Raw genomic sequence first — 23,306 nt, 5'->3', positions numbered from 1 at the left:
CTACTGTACATATATCGAACAATCAGTTTCAAATGGAGCACCTCGCCGCCATTAGAGCATTTAAATTGCCTCAGATGTGGCAATAAATATGAATTGTTGCTCACGGCTTGCCAGCTTGATGACAGAAGACGCCATTTGCATTTTTGCCTCCACCGCCCCTACTCCGTTTATAACCCCGTGCGGGCACTGGCGTGCTCTCTAGCCAGGAAAATGGCCTCAAAATGCCTGTTGTGTTGTGTTGTTGGGCACTGGCGAGTTAGAAAATTGGGGAAAAATATCACCAAGAGACTAAACAAACATCGCACTTGTAATAAAGGACAAGAAAACACAGAATATTTATTTGTTACAATCTTTAGTCTTGTGAAAATAGTTTTACAAAGAAAAACCCATCAACCAAATGAGGCTTATGTGGCAAAAGGCAAAAAAAAACAAAAAAAAAAACAAACAAACTGATAACATTCAGGCAAATTTATCATTTCTTGAAATCTCACGATATTCCACTTTGCCACACAATAACTCAAGAGTAAAAAGGAGCAAATTAAATAGTTGTCTATTATTGAAAAAATATTCACAACAGCTGCAGCTTAGGTATTTATAACTACTGCGTAATGTACAGAAGCAACAAAAATCTTATACACGTATGTGGAGTATCTCATAGAATCATGATACATTCTGCAAAAGAAAAAGATGCATTCCATCTTCATTACAGTTTCTGATGATTTCATGTAAATCAGCACCATTGTGCTACATAAACAGCAGTTGGCACGGTTTGAAAAAGATTAAAACTAGTGAGGAACGAGTGGGGGAAGTAAGGAGGGCGGCAGTGCGGAACAATGAGGAATTAATAAGAGAATAGCCAAGTCCAAAAAACATGGACAAAGTCTCTGATTATGTTATGGTCAGCCTATCAAATGTTGCATGAATTGGCATCCTCATACATCGACAGTTCCTAAACCACAGTGTGTCCTGAAGTTGAGATGCCAGTTGCTTCTGGGCCAGCAGTTGTTCCTGGTCCGACTGCTTCATCCAGAAAGGTACGCAGAGCCATAAAATATCCCCGACACTGCCACGTGCCATTGTGCGTCCCGTCCGTGAAGGTGGCCAAACGCTTTAGCCTAGCTGGAGAAAGTTCCCAAAGCCGACGCATCATGGCCGGTGGAACGAGTGTGTCTGCCTCCCCTGAAACAAACAACGTTGGCTCGGAGCAGCTTCCAATCGTATCAGAAGACGAAAAAAGATTTCGGAAGCAGAAGCGTGGCAGGCGGCCCAGAGGAAGGCCAGGGCAGAGTGCAGAAGCCATGTTAGGAATACTGGTGAAGGTATTTTCCAGCAATAAAGCTGCGAGGCAGCCGGGGTGTTGGGCAGCAAGGTGTACGGCGACTGCGCCACCCAAGGAACGTCCAAAGGCAATGATTCGTGAAGAATCAACATCTGGGCGACCACGTGCATATGCAAGGGCAGCTGCAGCATCTGCATACAGGCCAGCCTCACCAGGCGTTCCGTCACTGCGTCCATATCCTCGATAGTCCAGTAACAGGACAGACACTGCATAACAAGAGTTGGGAGATTATCGGAATATGTTAAAGGTAAAATTAAAATCAAGATTGAGAGAAGGTGTTCGCCCAGGAGAAACAATATCACCGAAGCTCTATACAGCTACATTGAAAGATATTTACAAGACACTGAATGGGGAGGACAAAGGTCTGAAGATTAATGGAGCTTACCTGTCACCTAATATTTGCAAACATCATTGTATTTACAACATATGCAGAGCAATTACAGTCACAAATTCAGGAAATGCATGAACTTAGCAGCAAATGGTTCTTAAAATGAACTTGAAGAAAACAAAAGTAACGTTTAACAAATAAATTTAAGACTCTTTCCAAGCCAGTTGCTGTAAATGACATAAAATTAGAAAACAGTTAGGTATATTTGGGTGAATTGATATCATCAACTGAGAACCAGGTGTGTGAATAACCAGAAAAACAAAATGGGCTGGATTGGAAAATTAATTCGTGCAGTATTATCAAAAGGAAACTGCCTTTATAGCTAGAGCAGAATGGAGGGGAACAAAAATGGAAAGGGGGAAACACCAACAAGATGAAGGAAAGGGGAGAATGACAAGTGTGGTGAACACACTGCAAGCAAGCCAAAAAACGAAGGTGAAAGCAGGGATGAAACAGAAAAGGATCAAACCAACTGACAAGTAACAAACGTAGAGAGGTGAGGGAGAGGGGAAGTGGGGGACAATAACCTGGAAAAAAGGGAGTGCTTTGGACTGTGGTCATTTTGGGCAGAAGAGGTATGTGTATTAAACAGAGTCTTCAAACAATGTTTACTGCCTGTCCTAAGATATGGATGCAGAACCTGGAACAAAAATGCAAAGGCAGATGAGAAAACTACAGTAGACTCAAAGTAACATGGGAAGATACATTCTGATATATCATACTCTGTTACAGAGGGTTTGTGCTGCCGAAGCAATTTATTGGCAAAGTTGTACTGGGTGATTTGCCGTTGTATTGGCAGCAGTAGTTACTCAGGGCAGGAATTTAGAATTTGTTAAGGGCACCGACGATTGCTCGCATACTCTTCACAAAGGACATTGTGGAATCCTTAACGTAACGTACACCAACTAATACTGGCAGACGGGATTTCCAGTTTAATGTCCATCCGAGGGACAGCACACACATTCATTCACCCTGCCTATGAAACACTGGGATGCTAGTTTATAGCTGTCGGGATTAGCGACAAAAAAAAACAAAGAAACGAATGAGTACTTTTTTTTCTTTACAAGATTGGGGTATGTAGAAAAGCAAGGTGACTGAGGGTATGAAATGACAGTTGGGCACCAGAGCAAGCAATGGAATTGAAAACATTGAATTGAAAACAATAAGCAAGAGATGTTTTTTTTTTTTTGTCAAACCTCGACTGATTTTGCAACTGGACCAGACGGCATCAGCCCACGGGTCCTAAAATCCTGCTCTGCCGCTCTATCTCACCCTCTCTCTGTTCTTTTCACCCTCTCTTTTGCTCAAGGTCATCTGCCAGCATCTTGGAAATCAGCAAACATTACCGCTTTCCACAAAAAAGGTGCAAAAACAGATCCTTGCAACGACAGACCAATCAGCCTGCTCCCAATTATCAGCAAAGTCATGGAATCCATCATTGCTTCGGATATCAAACCCTTCCTCTTCTCCAATGGCTTCATCTCCGATCATCAATTGGGATTCAGACCAGGTCATTCTACTCTGGACATGTTGCTTCTGCTGTCTCAACAATGGATGGAGGTCCTCAATGCCAAACAGGAAATCAAAGCTGTCTCCCTTGACATATCACGTGCCTTCGATACGGTCTGGCATCCAGCTCTGCTCACCAAACTCTCCTATGGTATCCATGGAAATCTCCTCGCATGGCTTGAGGACTTCCTCTCTGGTCAAAGTCAACGTGTGGCCCTGAATGGATTTCTCTCATTGCCCCTTCCTATTCTGGCTGGAGTTCCCCAAGGTAGTGTTCTGGGCCCTGTGTTTTTTCTGGTCTTCAGCAATGATCTCTCCGGCTCTCTGGAAAATCCTCTATATCTCTTTGCTGATGACTCCACTCTCTGCCGCTCCATTCCTCATCCCTCAGATCGGCAGTCTGCAGCCTCCTCACTCTCAGCAGACCTGGACAAAAATCACAGGCTGGTCAAACAAGTGGAACATGTCTTTCATTCCTGACAAATCTCACACTCTTACTATGTCTCTCCGAAAAGACCGACTGGAAAACCCTCCATCTACAGACTTGGCATTTAATATGGAATTTTTTTTTTTTCTTGACTTGGGTTTACTTTCTTAACTCAGTATATCAATCTGGTGAGTTTCTTTTAGACTTTGGTGATTTATTTGTTAAAAGAACCATGTCACTGATTGTCTGTCGCACCAAGAAGTCAACAACAGGATTATATCACAGGTGACGTGGCAAAATGTACGGACAGGTGCATTTGATGATTGGCTTCACAGTCGGGTATACAAGGGTTGTTGCGTTCTGTATTAGTGGAAAACAACTGCTGCACGTCTCCAAAAGTTATTGCCGCTTCCTCTGGAGATGGTCCGTCAACTCGACAATGCTGTTTGTCATGGAGTGGTGGCTTTACGAAATTACGGCATGAAACAGCGTGCTATTGCTCGGCAGTATGGCATCACTCAAGGTCAGGTGTCAAAGATCCTGAAACGAAATGCTCAGAGGGGTGTCCCTACTCCAATACCGAGGCCAGGATGTCCCCGCAGAACCACAAGGAGGGATGATCGCCAGCTGCACCGGTTAGTCCGCAATGGCCGTACCAAGTCAGCTAATCGGCTTGGGGCTGAGTGGCAGCAACTGACAAATGTGCCTGTATCCAGAAGGCTAGTCAACCAACGACTGGTTCACGCAGGCTATCGTGCCAGGCGTCCCCTGAGAAAGCCACGCCTGACCAGACAACACCGCCAGCGCCGATTGCAGTGGGTCAGAGAGCACCGTCAATGGCAGCCAGGACACTGGAATCACGTGATCTTCAGTGACGAGTCTAGATTTCTGGTCTATCGTCAAGATGGCCGCGTCCAAGTGCGCAGACAAGTGCATGAAGCCTACAACAAAGATTGTATAGTGCCAAGAGACCAAGCTGGAGGTGGTGGGGTGACCGTTTGGGCTGCTTTTCATGCAGGGGGCAAAACTGACCTGGTTGTTCTGAATGGAAACCTGAACCAGTTCAAGTACAGGGCCATTCTGGAAGAAACATTGCTTCCATTTGCTCGTGCAGCCTTTCGAGGAAACTTTGTCTTCCAAGATGACAATGCACGGCCTCATCGTGCTCGCATGATCCAACACCTTCTTGCTGACCGTGGTGTAGAGCATATGGAGTGGCCTGCCATGTCCCCGGATATGAATCTGATAGAGAACTTGTGGGCAGAATTAACGCGTCAAATCGACCACTTGGACCAGCAGCCGACCTCTGTGTGTGAATTGCAGCAGGCTATTGTCACTGCATGGCAAGAGATTCCTGTCCAAACCTTGGCAAATCTCGTGAACAGCATGCCTCAACATGTACGTGCTCTCCTGAATGCTCGTGGGGGTTACGCGAAGTACTGAACTGTAATTTTACTGTCCATAATCCCAGTCGTAATTTAACTTTTGTTTTTGTTAAAAAATTTTTTGGCTAATGTGCAAAATAAAGACATACTTCTGGAAAACGTACAGAAGTTTAACACAGTACTGTCCATGAATTGAGTTCGATATCAGTTTACATCACTTTCATGGATCAATTAATTTGTTTCGAAATGTCAAATGTGGTTTTTGTTTCTTTTGAAGGTCACATTAACAAAATCTAGAATAATTTCAACATAATTCCAATGAACTTTTGGTTCTAAGACATCTTGAAAAGTAAGTTCACCCCCACAAAAAAAAATTCCATATTAAATGCCAAGTCTGTACTTTCTCAACAATCCTCTCCAATAAGTTCTGTCGCTCAAGCTTTTGGGCCTCACTATCTCCCATGATCTTTCTTGGGAAAACCACATTTCCAAGCTGGCCTCCAAAGCCAGTCGCTGACTGGGCATCCTCCGTCGTGCGAAGTCCTTCCTTGGCACACCTGAGCTCCTCACCACATACAAGGCTTTCATCCGCAGCTCAATGGAATACTGCCCGCCCTCCCCCCCCCCCCCCCCCTCTGGGCCGGTGCTCCTGCCTCACACCTAGCGCAGCTTCACACTGTTGAAACCAAAGCTTTCAGAATCATTGGAATCTCCTGCGATGAAGCTAACTCCGAGGGCCTTTCCCTCACTCACCGCAGGCAGGTTGGTGGTCTTTCTGTCTTCTACCGACTCCTCTCCGACCTTGCTCCCCCAGCTCTCTGTGCTCTGTCCCCCAAATATTCCTGCAGGTCGCACAAGATCTGCCAGCAACCCTCTTATGGTTAAACTGCCAAAATCTAGGCTCTCTGCTCACCTTCACTCTTTCATTCCCCTTTTCTCCCACCTCTGGAACAAACTCCCCCACTCCCTTCAATCCCACTCCTCCCTCCAGGTCTTTAAGACAGCTGTTCACCACCATCTCTCATCTTCCTCCATCCAAAACCTTGATCTTTTCTACCCCTGCTAATTCACCCCAGATCCACTTTATTGAAATTCCAACTTCTTTCCTGGAAGTCTTTGCAGTGTCCATATTATGTTTTATACCTCTCCCATCTCCTCCCAAGCCCTCTCCCTCCCACAGTTCTCTCGATGTCCCTGCTCTCAAATGTTATGTTTGTGTCCTTCATCCTCTCTCCCCATCTTGTCTATCGCTCCCCTTATTTTGTGTTTTATGTGTCGGTTTGACTTTTTGTGTGATTAATGTTCGCTCTTTCACGAGCCTCGATCTTGTATACAAAAAAAAAGAAAAAAAAAGGGGAATGAACAAATAAGAAAAGAGGGGAGGAAACAATGCAACCTGTAAGTAAGAAGGTTGGGTTGAGAAGAGTTAATGAGGATAAGAAAGATTGAGAGTAAGGAGGGTGTGTGAGGGTGACATGAGATGGCGGATTAGCGGTACACTGCTTGCTTGAAGCACTAAAGAGAAGGGTGGGAGAGAACAGCATCTGGAAGGCACTTCCACAGAGCGAGGAACAAAGAGGGGAGATGTGGAGTCAGCCTATATTTTGACAGTCTAGTCAAGAGGTGATTGCTGGAAGAAGAAGTTTATGCTAGAGTTGCTGGGGACGGTCAGAGGATGGAGCAATGTTGGACAATATATGTTTTAAAAAAAACCCAGAGAGAGACCACTGCCCTGCTTGCGATGTGGCAGCAACAGACCTTGTGTTTCGGCCTCATCACAGGAGATTCCAATAATGTAATGCTTTAGATTCTACAGAAGACAGGAAAGATAAATGTTATGATGCTCATAGGGGATAGTCGTACTCATTTGAGCTTTGGACAAAGGCCTTGTGGACCAATTTGTTTGGTATGACTCTTTTCCTCCATTGAAGTCTTTGGTATGACTCAGCCAAGGTTTGAACCGCCAACCTCCCAGACTCAGAGTGGACGCTCTAACCATTACACCACCGAGTCTGGTCAGTTTTATCACCTTTCCAAACTAACAGGGTGCGACTCTGAGCATTTCCAGGATTGAAGGTCATGTTCCATTTAACAGAGCAGCTTCTAATCGGTTTGAAATCAACAGAGTCATGCAGGTGCTGTCTGCCTACAAGTGGGAGGAATTGTTTATTGTGCAACATAATGCCGAGTCTTCTGCAAAAAAGTAAGAGTGAGTTTCGCAAATCATCATCGATGTTGTTTATGTTGATGAAGAACAAAATTCGGCGTTGGGACACTTCAACCTCCATTAGGAAAGGAGAGGGTTACATTGACAGCAAAGCGATGACTGCATGAGCGAAAGAAGCCAGAAATCCAGGAATGAAGGCAGCCCTGTAGACTGTAGGCAACTCACAGGCAGAGAGCTTGGCAAGCAAAGTGGTATGCCAGACTGCCCAATATATATCCAGGGAGATGGTTCTGACTTCTTGTATGAGATTTAGGGCCTTACACAATTGCTGAGAGAGAGTAGCAGCATGTCCAGAGATGAGTGACCTGGATGGAATCAAAACTGATCAGAGATCAGGCTGATTGAAAAACAAGAAAGAATCGACTTCAGCAGTAATAATGGAATCCATGATTTTGTTTGCAATTGGAAGTATGCTTTAATAACAGTCATTCATTGCTAGGATCTATTTTTCCACCTTTCTTGGCAATATAAGTGATGTGTACTGACTTCCAGGCAGAAAAGAGGTGGCCAAATTATTAGCATAGGCTGAATAGAGCATACAAGAGAGGAAGCAAGAGAAGCAGAGCAGGATTTGAGAACACTGGCACTGATGTCGACGAGGAAGGGTTGAGGCTAGACAGAACTTTTTCTACCTTTTCAGGTGAAGACACAACTCCAGTAGACAGTAGGTTGTTGTTTCGTATGAAGCCTGTGGCTGCATCATTTTCTGGAAGTGCGGCTATTCACATGCAGTGCCCCGGTTATCAGTAATCTGGTACTCATTTTGCCGACCTTTAGAAGGATGATAGGCAGAGAGGATCAAATGTGGACAGAATGTGATGGGTTGGTAACATGCGATTTGGAGGCAAAAACAGTTATGACATTCTACCTTACTCGTTTCTCAGGCAGAGTTTCCAGATATGACATTTGAGATGAAGGAGGAAGTGGAAGGGGAGCATTCATCAGAGAATAACTTGACAGGGGACAATAACTTGACAGGGACAATTGGTGTTGGGAGGGGGCTGGGGGGGAGGTATCTGCACTTGGGATGAGGAGAAGGTGGAGGTATGCAGACTTGGAGTTGGAAGGAATGCACAATTGAAGTCACAATTCACATTACATGGAAATTCTGGGAGTCCCTGCAATTATGCTGTCAAAGGACATTCCTAGCAAACTTCCTAAATATTCCACACTCCAGAACGAATTCCCTTACAACAGCCTGGTGGAACCAGGTTATCTGCTTGTCATAGATAAATGCAGCAATTACATTCATGATAATATATATTTCTGGTCGTGTGGTGTGTAATCATGATCCGTGACTAACAAGTGACAGCAGTTGAGATATTTTTTTAATGCCAAGTGCTCAGATAATTATCGATAGCTTTTTGCGTGTTTATGACACATTTAATGTTCATTGATATTTCGTGGAAGTCTTACGGAATATCTTCATAATATGAGGGAGCTCCTTAAATATGTGGCTGAAAGATTTTGTTTCATTAGTTCTTTCAATTAAGGTTTTTTTGGTTCTTCTTTTTATGCCTGCGTTGACGAAGTCGCCGGAAGCATTATGTGTTCAGGTTGTCCGTCCGGCTGTCCGTCCGCGATAGGTTTTCGTTACCGCGATAACTTGAGAACGGCTGAAGGGATCTTAGTCAAACTCGGGGCAGGTATGTATAATGAGGTCAAGATTAACTGATTAGATTTTGGGGTCACGAGGTCATGTTAGTTAAAAACAATCCTGTTACCGCGATAACTTGTGAACCAGTGATGGGATTTTGACCAAATTTGGTACAGTTATGTAGAATGATGTAAAGATGAACTGATTCGATTTTGGGGTCAAGAGGTCAAAGGTCAAAGTCTGTAATATGTCTAACTTGAGAATGGCTGAAGTGACCTAATTCAAACTTAGTACAGGTATGTATAATGATGTAAAGGTTAACTGATTAGAATTTGGAATCAAGAGGCCAAAGGTCAGAGGTCATATCAGGTAAAAATGTGATAACTTGTGAACAGTTGAATGGATTTAAAGCAAACTTGGTACAAGTATTATAATGATGTAATAATGAGGGCGGAGGTATATCGGTCGACGTCGTGATGTCGAAGAGTGTTGTTCTAGTTTTGTAGAGTCGAGGCTCATGAAAGGGCTAGAACACTGAAAGGATCAGGACACAACAGAACAAAAGGAACAGTAGAAAGATGGAGTGGGGGGGAGGAGGTGCACTAACAGCAGGGTTGAGGGACAAAAGAGAGGGTGTGGGGAGGAAGTAGAGGGTGCTCTGGCATGGCAACAAAATTGATGTGTCTACTTTCTAAAAGAGGTTTTATCTGACCGGTGTCTACATAGTGTGATCAGTGAAGGGCTGTAAGGGGTAGAATAGTCAAAATTTTCACCATATTCATCATTCTCTCTAAATTAAAACAGCTGGTGGTTTATGTATGATTGTGCAACAAGGTCTGTGTATTTTTCATTACAAAACAAACTCCCGCAATCTAACAAACGTATCCCTGAATGATTTTAAATGAAAACGGGACTTTCCCATTTTGCCACTGACCACGTGCTGCGTGCATGCTCTCATAATTAACGGTCTGTCAATTGGGCCATAGTCAGAGTGCAGCATTACGATGACCTCAATGCACTTAGCTGAGACTCTTCTTTTTTTATTCAACATGAAAAATGGCCTCTAAACGGTGGTTTTATACTCCAGATTTGACAAGTGTGGAAACCCTATAAATTTGGGCCTAACATATCAATGCTTTGTAAAACATGTTTGTATTTTGCAACAAACTCAAACACAAAAGGATCCTGCTAACAATATTCCCCCTTAAGAAGTATACATTCTTGCTTGCAAAATTGAAGATTTTTTCAAGTATATTGGTTGGACTTGTGCGTTAATTTGTCTGTTTGTCAATCGCTTACAGGTCACAATTTTAAACCAATCGTCACGAAACTTCACCAGATGGTAAAGTGGGTCATAAGGAAGAAGCCTATTGATTTTGAGGTCAAGGGTCATCTTGAGGTCGAATTTATAAAATCGCCATTTTCCATCCGAATGACTTGAAAATTGAACATCATTTGCATATTGAGTGACTTATTTGGGAAATAAACTATTTTTGAGGTCAAAAGGTGAAAGGTCAACTCAAGGTCAAAGTTCCAAAATCATCAATTTTCATCTGAAAAATAATCAATTTTCATCCAATTGACTTGGAAATTAAATAGCAAGTGCACAATGCCTCACTGAATTGGGAAACCAACTATTTTAAAGATCAAACGGTCAAAGATCAACTTAAGGTCCAACTTCTAAAATCATCAATTTTCATATGGAAAATCATCAATTTTAATCCAATTGACTGGAGATGACTGGAGATTGACTTTGATTAAGATGGTCAATTTGAATCTTACTAAAATGGACAATATGATGTATCCATAGCAACTTTTTTTGAGAGGAGGGGGTGGATTTTGCAAGTATCATGCTCTGCACGACGGCTTTCTTGTTTAATTAGTCAAATTTAGATTCAAGTTGGCCATACTTCATCAACTGAGGTCATCCTTCCTCTCTAACCGTGGTCTTTTTATCTCTGTGTTGACTACCACCACCACCCCTATCTCTCCCCATTCACTTTCAGATTGCTCCGTTTCCTTTCATTTTCTATCTCCACTTGTTGCTTACATGTGTTGCACCACTGCCCCACTTTTGGCTAGTGCTTCCTTCCCTCAATCACCTCACTCTTCCATAAGCCTAGACTTTGTTTACAAAAACGAAATACATTTACCAATAAATAAATTAATCCCATCTAAGAAACACAGAATTGGAATATCTAGCAGTTGCAACGAGACAAACAAAAACTATTTGTCAGGACATTCCCAATCTAGATCCTGAAATGAAACGATGAATCAAACTTTAAACCAGCATAATATAATGATACATTACCCTGCCAGGTCTTTCTCTGCCATGCACAACAGATCAATATGCTCTGGTAGTTAATATCAAAGCAACTATCACACACCCTTGAGGTTAAGTGCCATTAGCAAGGCATTTGGTAGCCGATGGCCCAGGTTTCCTGCGTTTCCATGAAAGTAGAGAAGGGTGGCACTCGGGGGACCTGGCCCAGGTCCTGGTAGGAAGAGAGCGGATAATCGGACACCATCTCTCGTCCGAATGCTCACCGACTCAAATGGAACGCCGCTCGGCTGAGCTACGTAGAGTCGGGATGAGGCTGGCTGCTCAGGGAAGTACAGCAAGAGGTCCTGGAGAGGTAAAGCCAATGCAGACGTCGGTCATTACAGAAACCTACAAATCACAATCCCACCATCACCACAATCCACCATCACCACAATCGCACCATCACCACAATCGCACCATCACCACAATCACACCATCATCACAATCACACCATCACCACAATCACACCATCACCACAATCACACCATCATCACAATCACACCATCACCACAATCACACCTTCACCACAATCACAACATCACCACAATCACACCATCACCACAATCGCACCATCACCACAATCACACCATCATCACAATCACACCATCACCACAATCACACCATCACACCATCACCACAATCACACCATCATCACAATCACACCATCACCACAATCACACCATCACACCTTCACCACAATCACAACATCACCACAATCACACCTTCACCACAATCACACCATAACCACAATCCACCATGATAACAATCCACCATCATCACAATCCACCATCACCACAATCGCACCATCACCACAATCGCACCATCATCACAATCCACCATCACCACAATCACACCATCACCACAATCCACCATCACCACAATCCACCATCACCACAATCCACCATCACCACAATCCACCATCACCACAATCCACCATCACCACAATCCACCATCACCACAATCCACCATCACCACAATCCACCATCACCACAATCCACCATCACCACAATCCACCATCACCAAAATCCACCATCACCAAAATCCACCATCACCACAATCGCACCATCACCACAATCGCACCATCACCACAATCGCACCATCATCACAATCACAACATCACCACAATCACAACATCACCACAATCCACCATCACCACAATCCACCATCACCACAATCCACCATCACCACAATCCACCATCACCACAATCCACCATCACCACAATCGCACCATCATCACAATCACACAATCACCACAATCACAACATCACCACAATCACAACATCACCACAATCACACCATCACCACAATCACACCATCACCACAATCACACCATCATCACAATCACACCATCACCACAATCACACCATCACACCTTCACCACAATCACAACATCACCACAATCACACCTTCACCACAATCACACCATCACCACAATCACACCTTCACCACAATCACAACATCACCACAATCACACCTTCACCACAATCACACCATCACCACAATCCACCATCACCACAATCCACCATCACCACAATCCACCATCACCACAATCCACCATCACCACAATCGCACCATCATCACAATCACACAATCACCACAATCACAACATCACCACAATCACAACATCACCACAATCACACCATCACCACAATCACACCATCACCACAATCACACCATCATCACAATCACACTATCACCACAATCACACCATCACACCTTCACCACAATCACAACATCACCACAATCACACCTTCACCACAATCACACCATAACCACAATCCACCATGATAACAATCCACCATCATCACAATCCACCATCACCACAATCGCACCATCACCACAATCGCACCATCATCACAATCCACCATCACCACAATCACACCATCACCACAATCCACCATCACCACAATCCACCATCACCACAATCCACCATCACCACAATCCACCATCACCACAATCCACCATCACCACAATCCACCATCACCACAATCCACCATCACCACAATCCACCATCACCAAAATCCACCATCACCAAAATCCACCATCACCACAATCGCACCATCACCACAATCGCACCATCACCACAATCGCACCATCATCACAATCACAACATCACCACAATCACAACATCACCACAATCCACCATCACCACAATCCACCATCACCACAATCCACCATCACCACAATCCACCATCACCACAATCGCACCATCATCACAATCACACAATCACCACAATCACAACATCACCACAATCACAACATCACCACAATCACACCATCACCACAATCATCACAATCACACGATCACCACAATCACAACATCACCACAATCACAACATCACCACAATCACACCATCACCACAATCACACCATCACCACAATCGCACAATCATCACAATCACACGATCACCACAATCACAACATCACCACAATCACACCATCACCACAATCACACCATCACCACAATCACACCATCACCACAATCACACCATCACCACAATCGCACAATCATCACAATCACACGATCACCACATCACCACAATCACACCATCACCACAATCGCACGACCACCACAATCACACCATCACCACAATCACCACAATCACACCATCACCACAATCGCACCATCACCACAATCGCACAATCATCATAAATATAAATCACTGGCGCTCTCTCCCTCATCTCCCCAGTGATTCCCTCACATCTCATTTCGCTACCCGAGTCCCGAACCCTTCCCACACCGTCGTCCATCCCCAAGAGCGGTTTTCAGACCTGTGCCTTGTGCAGTACAGCTGCCAGAGACACAAGACTCAGAACGAGGGCCACGGCACCTCCGTGCGTGCAGGCGACCAGTAGCAGAGGTAGCAGCAGCAGTCGACAGGCGCACAACGCCCAAGAAGAAAATAGCTTTATCAGACTGACCAATCGATAACTCGGAGCCATTTCCCACCACGGAAACTAGCCAAGACCCGCTCCAAATTGAGGCCTAGCTCACGGTGCAAAACTTCCGGTTGGAAAAGCTCGACAAAGCACATTCTCTCGTCAATATTAATCATTTTTAGATCCATTAAAAACATGTAAATGACGAACAGCTTAAGATTCCTTTTATTACGGAAAATGAATTACATTCAGAGGGACGAACAACGAGAGACAGAGAGTCTTCACTCTTATGGAGTTATTGGATACTCAACTCACGATACACCCCTTCAATACAGTGCAGCTATAAACACAGATTATACATTGAGGGAATTGCAAATTACAAAGAATGTATTTAATAAACTAGAAAGCATCTGAAAATGCGAAGTCCGTCGCATCCGTTTGAATTTAGACGTCTTCTTCTTCTTCCAATGTCTAAAACTAACGAAAACAGATTTTAAAAAAATTCCAAATAAAAATTGACGATTTTATGAAGCCTTCACCTTTGAGCTTTAGATATTGAAAATAATCAGCTTCTAGCTTTTGATTGGTGAAACAATTCTGTAACCAATATGCAAATTCTTAAAATTGCACGTCAAAAGGACGAAAATTGACCCTTTTATGCAACCTTGACCTTTGACCTTTTGATCTATAAAAAAACAATCCACTCCTACATTTTGATTGGCGAATTAATTCAGTGACCTGATATGCAAATTCATTAAAGTTAAGGTAAATCTGGTGAAAATGTGATTTTATGCAACCTTGACCTTTGACCTGAAAAGAACAATCAGCTTCTAGCTTTTGATTGGTGAACCAATTCAGTGACCCAATATGAAAGTTCTCAAAATTTCATGTCAATTAGATTAAAATTAATGGTTTTATGTGACGCTTACCTTTGACCTTTTGAAAAATATATTAATTTGCCTTCTCCGTATTATCACAACTAGGGCATGCCCGTACTATATATATATCTAAAATTATATCCCCCCCCTCTATTTACATGAAATGGTTTGGTCCAAAGCGAACGGCTTGCGAGTGGTGACAATCCCCCCCCTCTATTTACATGAAATGGTTTGGTCCAAAGCGAACGGCTTGCGAGTACGGTGTTTTTTATCGGACCCGTGGAATTATAGATAGTAGTTTTAATTAGTTTTAAAACATAGTTTAACGGCAACATAGTTTTCCAACGTGAAATAAATGAATACGCTCTCAAATGTGCCGTCCGAGGCAGAGTGTGTTCGCCACGTTCGGCACACGCGATAGCTCGCTGCTCTCTGATTGGTTGAATCGTTTTTTGGACATAGCTCGGTAAGTAATTGTCCGATTAATATGAAACCTTGAAAAGGCACATCCTCGGGTCCCCAGCAATATACCTGGCAAGTTTAAAGTATATCGGACCCGTGGTTGTCGAGAAACAGCGGTCACAGACAAACATACACACATACACACAGAGATTAATGGAATTATAGATAGACTAGGGCATGCCCGTACTATATATAAGCTCGGACGTGCCCGTACGTGGGTGCCCGTTCCTTGCCAAAAAAAAAAAAAAAAAAATTTGTGTAGGGGTGTGTGTGTGTAAACATCCTAGGGCGTGCCCGTACGTGGGTGCAAAAAAACATGCGTGCAAACAACAACAACAAAAAAAAACTTTGAAACCACGTGGCAGTAACGACCACAGAACCCCCCCCTCTATTTACATGAATGGTTTGGTCCATTCGCAACGACCACAGAACCCCCCCCTCTATTTACATGCAATGGTTTGGTCCATTCGCAACGCCAAAGCGAACGGCGAACGGCTAAATCGCCATAGCTCGGTAAGTACTTGTCCGATTAATTTCAAACCTTGAAAAGGCACATCCTCGGGTCCCCAGCAATATACCTGGCAAGTTTCAAGTATATCGGACCCGTGGTTGTCGAGAAACAGCGGTCACAGACAAACACACACACACACACACACACACACACACACACACACACACACACACACACACACACACACACACACACACACACACACACACACACACACACACACACACACACACACACACACACACACACACACACACCTTGTTTTTTTTTGTGTGTGTCACAATTTTATCTCTTATGATTTTCAATTCTTATTTTAAAATGCATTTAATTAATTGGACAGCATTGGTTGTTCCTAAACTTAAATATAAATAATTTAAAGGATTGCTGTGAATGATATTAATTTCACAACATCCCATATTCAACTTTATTTAAATTGTAAACCTCAAACATAGTTCCCTTCCCGAAAGTAAGACCCTTAACCTGTAAGCAATTAACTAGTTTCCCAACTGCATGGATCATCAGGTGGGCACCGTTCTTCCTCGAGGTTTCAAACCTTTTTTTTTTCTTTTTTTATACATAATCGAGGCTCGTGAAAGAGCTAACATTTATCACACAAACAAATCAAACAGACAAACACACAAAGTATATAAAAAGGGGAGTGGTAGACAAGGTGGGGAGAGAAGGGGAAGCACATAAACACAACATTTGAGAGCAGCGACATCGGGAATGTGTGGGAGGGAGAGGGCTTGTAGCCCAGCAGATATGTGAAAAAATTGTGCTTTTGGTGATACAAGCATGAAATTTTGAACACTGATAGAGCATACTACTAGGAAGATTTTTGGATATAGGGGCATTCAAATCTTTTCCTAGGGACAAAATGGCGGCCATTTTAAAAATGGCCGTTTACGGATAATAAGATACACAGTACCGATGTCTATAAAACTAGATTTACTTATTGCTCAAGCACACCTATGATGTTTTTTTCACGTAAACAGGTTGTAAGATCATAATTAAATGTCAACAAACTCACATAACATTTATTTGGTCCTTATTCTTTACAAAAATAATTACTTTTTGAGCTATTTTGAGCAAACTCCAGAAACACAATGGAAATGAAGTGAAAATGCCACATTAACGCTGTGGAAGTGACTTTCACTATAAAACAGTCTACAAAACAGTCTTCCACATGTTTGTGTATATGTAACAGGTGTGTTATTCCTCCTGTATACTATCGTGTGCACTCCCCTGCACAGTGACACAGAGCTGAGCACTGGAGTGCGGCCTTAACACACTTGCACTGTTTCCTGCAACCCTTCTTGCATCCACATCTAATCAATTGTCGGCATGCCTCAGTTGCCTCTGTAAGGGTTGTCCAATATATCCCCCAGCCGTTATTACTCTGTTTCCAACCCCATTCACTTGGCGATGGGAGCTCAGGTGCGCAAATCATCATCTGGCCCCAACAAAAGCCGGCTTGGTAGGCAGCTCTCTTGATGTGTTGTCTGAGGGCTTCTTGCGTTGGTGGGATAGCCTCTATTGATCTACCAGTCTGGGTGAAGAGATGCTTGCGGGCATCGTTAACATGTTCCTGGCTGCTTGTTCGATCGTAGAGCAGAACAACAAAACGCTCCAGTGGATCCATGTTGCCATTTGCAGTTGAAATGGTTGGTGTGGCAGCCAGTGCGCAGAAAGCTGAGGTGACCTCATCATAGGCTTTCCATGTTTCCCATGCTGTTTTCTTCCCCCTTCCGCCGAAGCAGGACACGGTGTCACACCCAGTGAAGGCGTGGAAGAATGGCAACCCTCGGCACTTGTTTGGTCCCAGTGCCACAGCCATCTCGTGAGCTGCCAAGTGCCTGAAATTCTTCCCTGTGCCAAAAGCAACCCAGAGTTCATCGATGTCAAGATATCCAGTTGCTGCCACTGCAAGGATCAAAACATCTGTGTCCACTGTGCGGATTGACACCTTGGTATAGCCCTGTCTGACTGCATCTTGGACATGGAGTAGTATCCTTGTATCTGCCTCCTCGTGACTACACGGGGAAAGACCAGTAACATCTCGTGGCTGTGTACAAAAAACTTCTTTGTGGTTTGTGGTGACGATTTGCTTGTCAGTCTCAATGTTTGCTATCCTCGTTGCTAGAAAGTCAAACAACTCCACCTTGTTCTCGTCTATGCGAAGGAAGGCCTGCCAGTTTCGAGGGATGGAACTAGATGGCTCAACTCGTCTCCTGGTGCCTTTACCCCTCGTCTTCCTGGTGTCGGCTTTCAAACTGTCTGGGAAATATTCATCCCAGATAATATCAACCCTGCTCTTATTTTGTATCTGAGATGTGATGTATGGCAAGAATACTAGTGATGCATACTCAGAGAAGGTCTTCGCATTACGAGGTGCCAGCATGTTCACGATGGCTGCTCCATCCAGGATCATGACTTCAACAGGGGGGCTTACATCATCATTTTCCCGTGAGGTGATCAGATCTTCTAAGCACCCAACCAGATCAGACTTGGTTCCAAGCCGGATTTTGCCCATTTGTGACAATGCAGGGGGACAAGCTTGGTTTTCATGTGCAAAGAATTCATCAAGATCTCCATTCCGTGTCTGGGATGCAATAAACAGCCTGGAGAACAGAACGCAGTCATTCTTCAGAGATACCACCTTCAACTCTGTTCTTGACTTCTCTCTGACTGGGGGTCGGCTGAAGAGAGGGAGATTGTTTCTTTTTATTGGGTCAGTGATAGGCTTTGTCTGATGTACAAGCCTCTCGTTCACATATGTGTCATACTGTTCTTTTCCCAGCTTCTCGATCTGGTAAAGGGTGTTGATGACTGCTGGGTCTGCCAGGTCTCTGCTGTCTAGCACCAAGAGATCTTTGCTGTCGTCACAGAATGGGTTCCCCATCTCTCCTATGACACGGGTGAGTGCTCTCACATCTCGAGCAAAGGCTACCTGCGTGTGCTTTGTCTGTTCATGGTGTTTTAGTTCAGTTTTCCTAATTCTTTTTTCTGTTGTGGCCTCGAACTTATAGATCAGTTTGGCCATCTCTGGACCAGACACCATCCATCGGCGCAAAGCTGCAGCATTCTCCGTAAGACCTACAGCCCCTCCATCACCTTTCACCAATGCATTATTTTGCTCGTGTGCCTGGTCTAAGGCTATGGCAGAGAATGCACGTGTAGTCTTCTTCATGGTGAAGTTTCCTGCCAGAAACTGTGCGTATACAGTTGGATGCTTTGTTGCAAGTGTCACCATGTCGCGCAAGTGAACTGGGATCCACCTGGCATAGTTTGTATGTCCCAAGGCGAAGAACCATGGTACAAGCTTGGTCAGAGCATCAGTGTACAGTTGGAAGTTTCCTTCACGGACGGATCTCACATAGATCAGGACTGCCAGTTCTAGCTGCATAATTAGGAACCAGAACTGAAACTGTGGACTTGCATTGGCTTGTTCACCGCACCAGTCATCTAGTGGTATCGTATCCTGTCCCTCATCTAGTCCACTGGTGTACTGGCTGTAGGCTTCCTTCAGGAGAAGATAGAGAGTACTGGCTGTGACTTGGTGTGCTCGTCGTGTGCGTGTCACATGGGTCACTTTCAGGAAGGAATCACCAGTACCACTTGTAGCAACCCCTGCAAGCATCAGAACGCCTGTCCACCCACTGCTATCCAGAAGGTCACCGAGGGTTTTCCATGCTGCCATCTCAATATGGAGTCCACCAAAGACCATGACGAAGTGATCTTCTCCGTGTGTTTCTGGCCATCTCCATTGGATCTGTTTGGCAAGTGTGTACAGTGGCTGATCAAGTGTGATTACAGGGATCTGACCTGGATTCAGAATATCGATTGCTTTCTTGATGACATCCATGGAGTGACGAATCATTGCCACAGATTTTGCCTGGTCATAGAAGAGAGGCAGCAATGAAGTTAAGGCCACACTACACTCTGGTTCTTCTGGAATAGACTGCTTGCTGGCATGGTATCCAGCCCATGATACTGTCTCGTCTCCCTTAAGTGGTGTGTCAGATAGCACTGTCTTCTCCATCTGCTCCAGCCACCTGTCAAAATGCAAGATAATGAACACAATTAAGAACAAACAAGTCCACACAAGTTAACAAGTCTTGGTTATTTAGGTACACATATAACTGTCCACAGTTCAAACACAATAATCAGTTACCTATACTCAATCTGCATTGCTTCAGGGATGAGTTGGCAGTTGCTTTTGTTGGGACCCGCTAGCTTGGGTACAGGTGGGTCACATTTACCCAGAACAACAGGAGGTACGATGGTGTATGACTGTGGCAGGTGTGCATCTGTTGTTGATGTGTCATCTGGGTTTACCCGTTGAACTCCACGGCTATCGCTATTTGGGTGCTGGAAAAGTGAAATGCCAGTGCCATGGAAGGAGTCGTGGGCACTTGTTGAACTGGGGTTATGATCAATGTTATCCACTGCCCCAGTTGTGAAGAGGTCACTTTTTAGCTCAGGGGGGCAAACTGTACCCTCATTTTGGAAGAAACGGCAGATTCTGTTCTCCAAGTCCGTGGAGATGCTAAGCACCCTGTCATAGGAGATCGAGAGACCCAGGTTGAACATAGTATCAACCAGGTCTCTTTTTCGAGTCTTTGTGTGGATAAGGGTGCCCAGGTACACAGGCAGGGGAGTCTCCCGATTGTGACTGTGCCTCGTGGACGTGGTAGTACTGCTACTCTCTCTGCGGCGTGAGTAACTGTTGAACATAAGGAGTTGTGAGATTGTGAGAGTAGGTGTTGATACCGATGAGTGGCTTGACTGCTCTTGGATGTTAGGACCATTCAAGATCATAGAAACTAGTGATACAAGCGAATTAGGTACCGAATGTTCTTGGCAGTGGGCTTCAAATGAACCACTAAATGTTGAGTTCATTTTCAACATGTCTCTACGAACTATATTTGCGGCTCTAGCAAGACAAACTCCATCACTGTCAGTGTCGTGATCACATGCCTTCTGAAGGGCTGAGCCAACATCCTGGTTGAAAGCAAGCAGAATATCTCGACCGGACATGTGCTCCTCTAGGTCTGGAAAATATGTCATGATTCGATCTTTGAGTTTGGTGGAGTGGACACGCCTGGTCAAGACTGTTCCAAGCTGTTCCAGCCTGGTGGTGTATAGTCTTGCTAGGTCTACCAGCTTGAACACTGGTGTCACAAGAGCATCTGTGCGGGCATCATCGATGTAGGACACTAGCTCTCCAAGTGCTATACCGTGATTGATATCATCTTGTTCATTCAGTGTTGTGCTTGTGGCCCTTGCTTTGTTATAAAGTGACACCAGACACTTCACGTGGTACTGTGCATCTTGTGCTATAAGGTCACCTGCACTCAGTTTAGCAAGAAGTGCCTGATCTCCTAGTTTCAGGGCAGCTGTCCTGACATGTTTATCGAGGTCGAAGGTGGAAGCTTTTCGCAGAGAATTAGTACCCGCTGGTTTGTCACAAAAGAAACACTTTTCAGGCTGTGGCTGTGTGTGGTCTACATGTACTCTGTGACGGGTGTACTTTCTTGAGACACTTGCGGTTTCTTCACTAGACGTTTCTCTTTTTTGTGCCCGATGCAGTTCAGTTTTGTTGTATTTCAGTCTGCATGAATCATGCCACTTAGCCTTGTGGCTCTGGAAGGTTGACTGGATACCTTCACCATCGTCCAGGCGGGACAGTTCTAGAGATTTTGGCAGGCAGCCCATCTGGCTGAAGGTGAGGAGATAATCTGCAAGAGTTTGGTATCCGGACCCTGTGGTTCGCTTGGAATCAGCTGGACAGGCAAGGGCCTCATCGGTGACCTCCTGACATAACACACACTTCTCCCAATCTGTCAGATAAGGCATGTTTGTTCCAGATGTACTAGGGCTTTGGGGGTCTAATAGCTTGAAATTTTTGTTGGCCATTGTCAATTAAGCATTATCCACCACCACCATCCAATCAATATACAAATTGGGAACCAAATCTAGGTAGCTACTACAGTCAATGAGCGAAGGTGCAGTGCAGTCGAGTTATCATCTGAAAAAGAAATACATACATTATTATCATAAATATAGTAATTCGCTTTCGTAACTTTTCACTAGCCTTGCATTGTTCCTTATAGTCACCTAGTCTATGATAGGAAAGTTCATAAAGCTACATCAAAGTTGTTCATATAAAGGTATTGAACCAAAATTACACCCAGGAGAAATCAGATAGTCATGCAAAGTTAAATAATTAAACCGCTAGACCAGTCCTGTCTATTGCAATGGTAAACCATTTGTTCTGCCCCTTATAGGCCACCGTAGATTCCAATTTTGAACCCAGTATGAAGGTATTGCATAGCATGTACATGACAATTTATAATATGCTCATTACATTGTGTTTCAATAGCAGCACAAATGACAAGTCTGAAATAATAGGTAAATATGTCCTTCTTAGCCGCCATTTTGTAAAATGGCCGCCATTTTGGGCCAAGGAGAAATCTGGAATGCCCCTACATCCAAATTTCACTGTAAGGGTATGCCCTAACTGTGTGCCAAGTTTCATGCTTGTATCATCAAAGGCACAATTCTACCACAATTCTTCACATATCTGCCGGACTATTGGGGGGAGGCGGCGTAGGAAGGGGGGGGGGGGGGTGAGAGAAGTATAAACAAGGACACCAAGGACTTCCAGGAAAGAAGTTGGTATTTCAAAAAAGTGGCTTTTGGGGTGAAATTAGTGGGGGTAGAAAAGATCAAGGTTTTGGATGGAGGAAGATAAGAGATGGTGGTGAACAGCTGTTTTAAAGACCTGCAGGGAGGAGTGGGATTGAAGAGAGTGAGGGAGTTTGTTCCAGAGGCGGGAGAAAAGAGGAACGAAGGTGAGCAGAGAGTCTTGATTTTGGCAGTTTAACCAGAAGAGGGTTGCAGGCAGATCTTGTTCGACTTGTAGGAATATTTGGGGGACAGAGCCCAGAGAGAGCTGGAGGAGCAAGGCCGGAGAGGAGTCGGTAGAAGACAGAAAGACCACCTACCTGCCTGCGGTGAGTGAGTGAAAGGCCCTCGGAGGTAGCTTCATCACAGGAGATTCCAATGATTCTGAACGCTTTGGTTTCAACAGCGTGAAGACGAGCTAGGTGTGAGGCAGGAGCACCAGCCCAGAGGGGAGAGCAGTATTCCATTGAGTTGCGGATGAAAGCCTTGTATGTGGTGAAGAGCTCAGGTGTGCCAAGGAAGGACTTCGCACAACGACGGAGAATGCCCAGTGGGCGACTGGCTTTGGAGGCCAGATTTGAAATGTGGGTTTCCCAGGAAAGATCATGGCAGATAGTGAGACCCAAAAGCTTGAGTGACAGAACTTCTTGGAGAGGATTATTCAGAAAGTGGATGGGAGGGTTGTCCAGT

At 44.3% G+C, this 23,306-nt stretch overlaps 1 protein-coding gene across 2 annotated transcripts in view; it reads right to left on the bottom strand.

Moving 5' to 3' along the window:
• Positions 1-311: 311 nt before the first annotated feature.
• The window catches only part of ABHD13 (abhydrolase domain containing 13), a 32,495-nt gene continuing 9,500 nt past the window's right edge, over positions 312-23,306 (bottom strand). The window contains exons 1-3 of one of the 2 annotated variants that reach the window (XM_068113362.2): positions 13,968-14,553; positions 11,260-11,500; positions 312-1,545 (exon numbers count right to left, since the gene is read on the bottom strand). In XM_068113362.2, the coding sequence (XP_067969463.1) occupies positions 950-1,545; positions 11,260-11,500; positions 13,968-14,138 (1,008 nt within the window). In that variant the 5' untranslated portion in view covers positions 14,139-14,553 and the 3' untranslated portion in view covers positions 312-949. Of the gene's footprint in view, positions 1,546-11,259; positions 11,501-13,967; positions 14,554-23,306 lie in introns of those variants that run through there. The other variant, XM_068113363.2, reaches the window with a different exon arrangement.

Source organism: Myxine glutinosa, chromosome 4 (genome assembly GCF_964187855.1).
Source record: "Myxine glutinosa chromosome 4, kmMyxGlut1.1, whole genome shotgun sequence".
Classification (NCBI taxonomy): Eukaryota; Metazoa; Chordata; class Myxini; order Myxiniformes; family Myxinidae; genus Myxine; species Myxine glutinosa.
The sequence above is the reverse complement of the archived record's forward strand: the minus strand, read 5'-3'. Positions and strand labels throughout refer to the sequence as shown.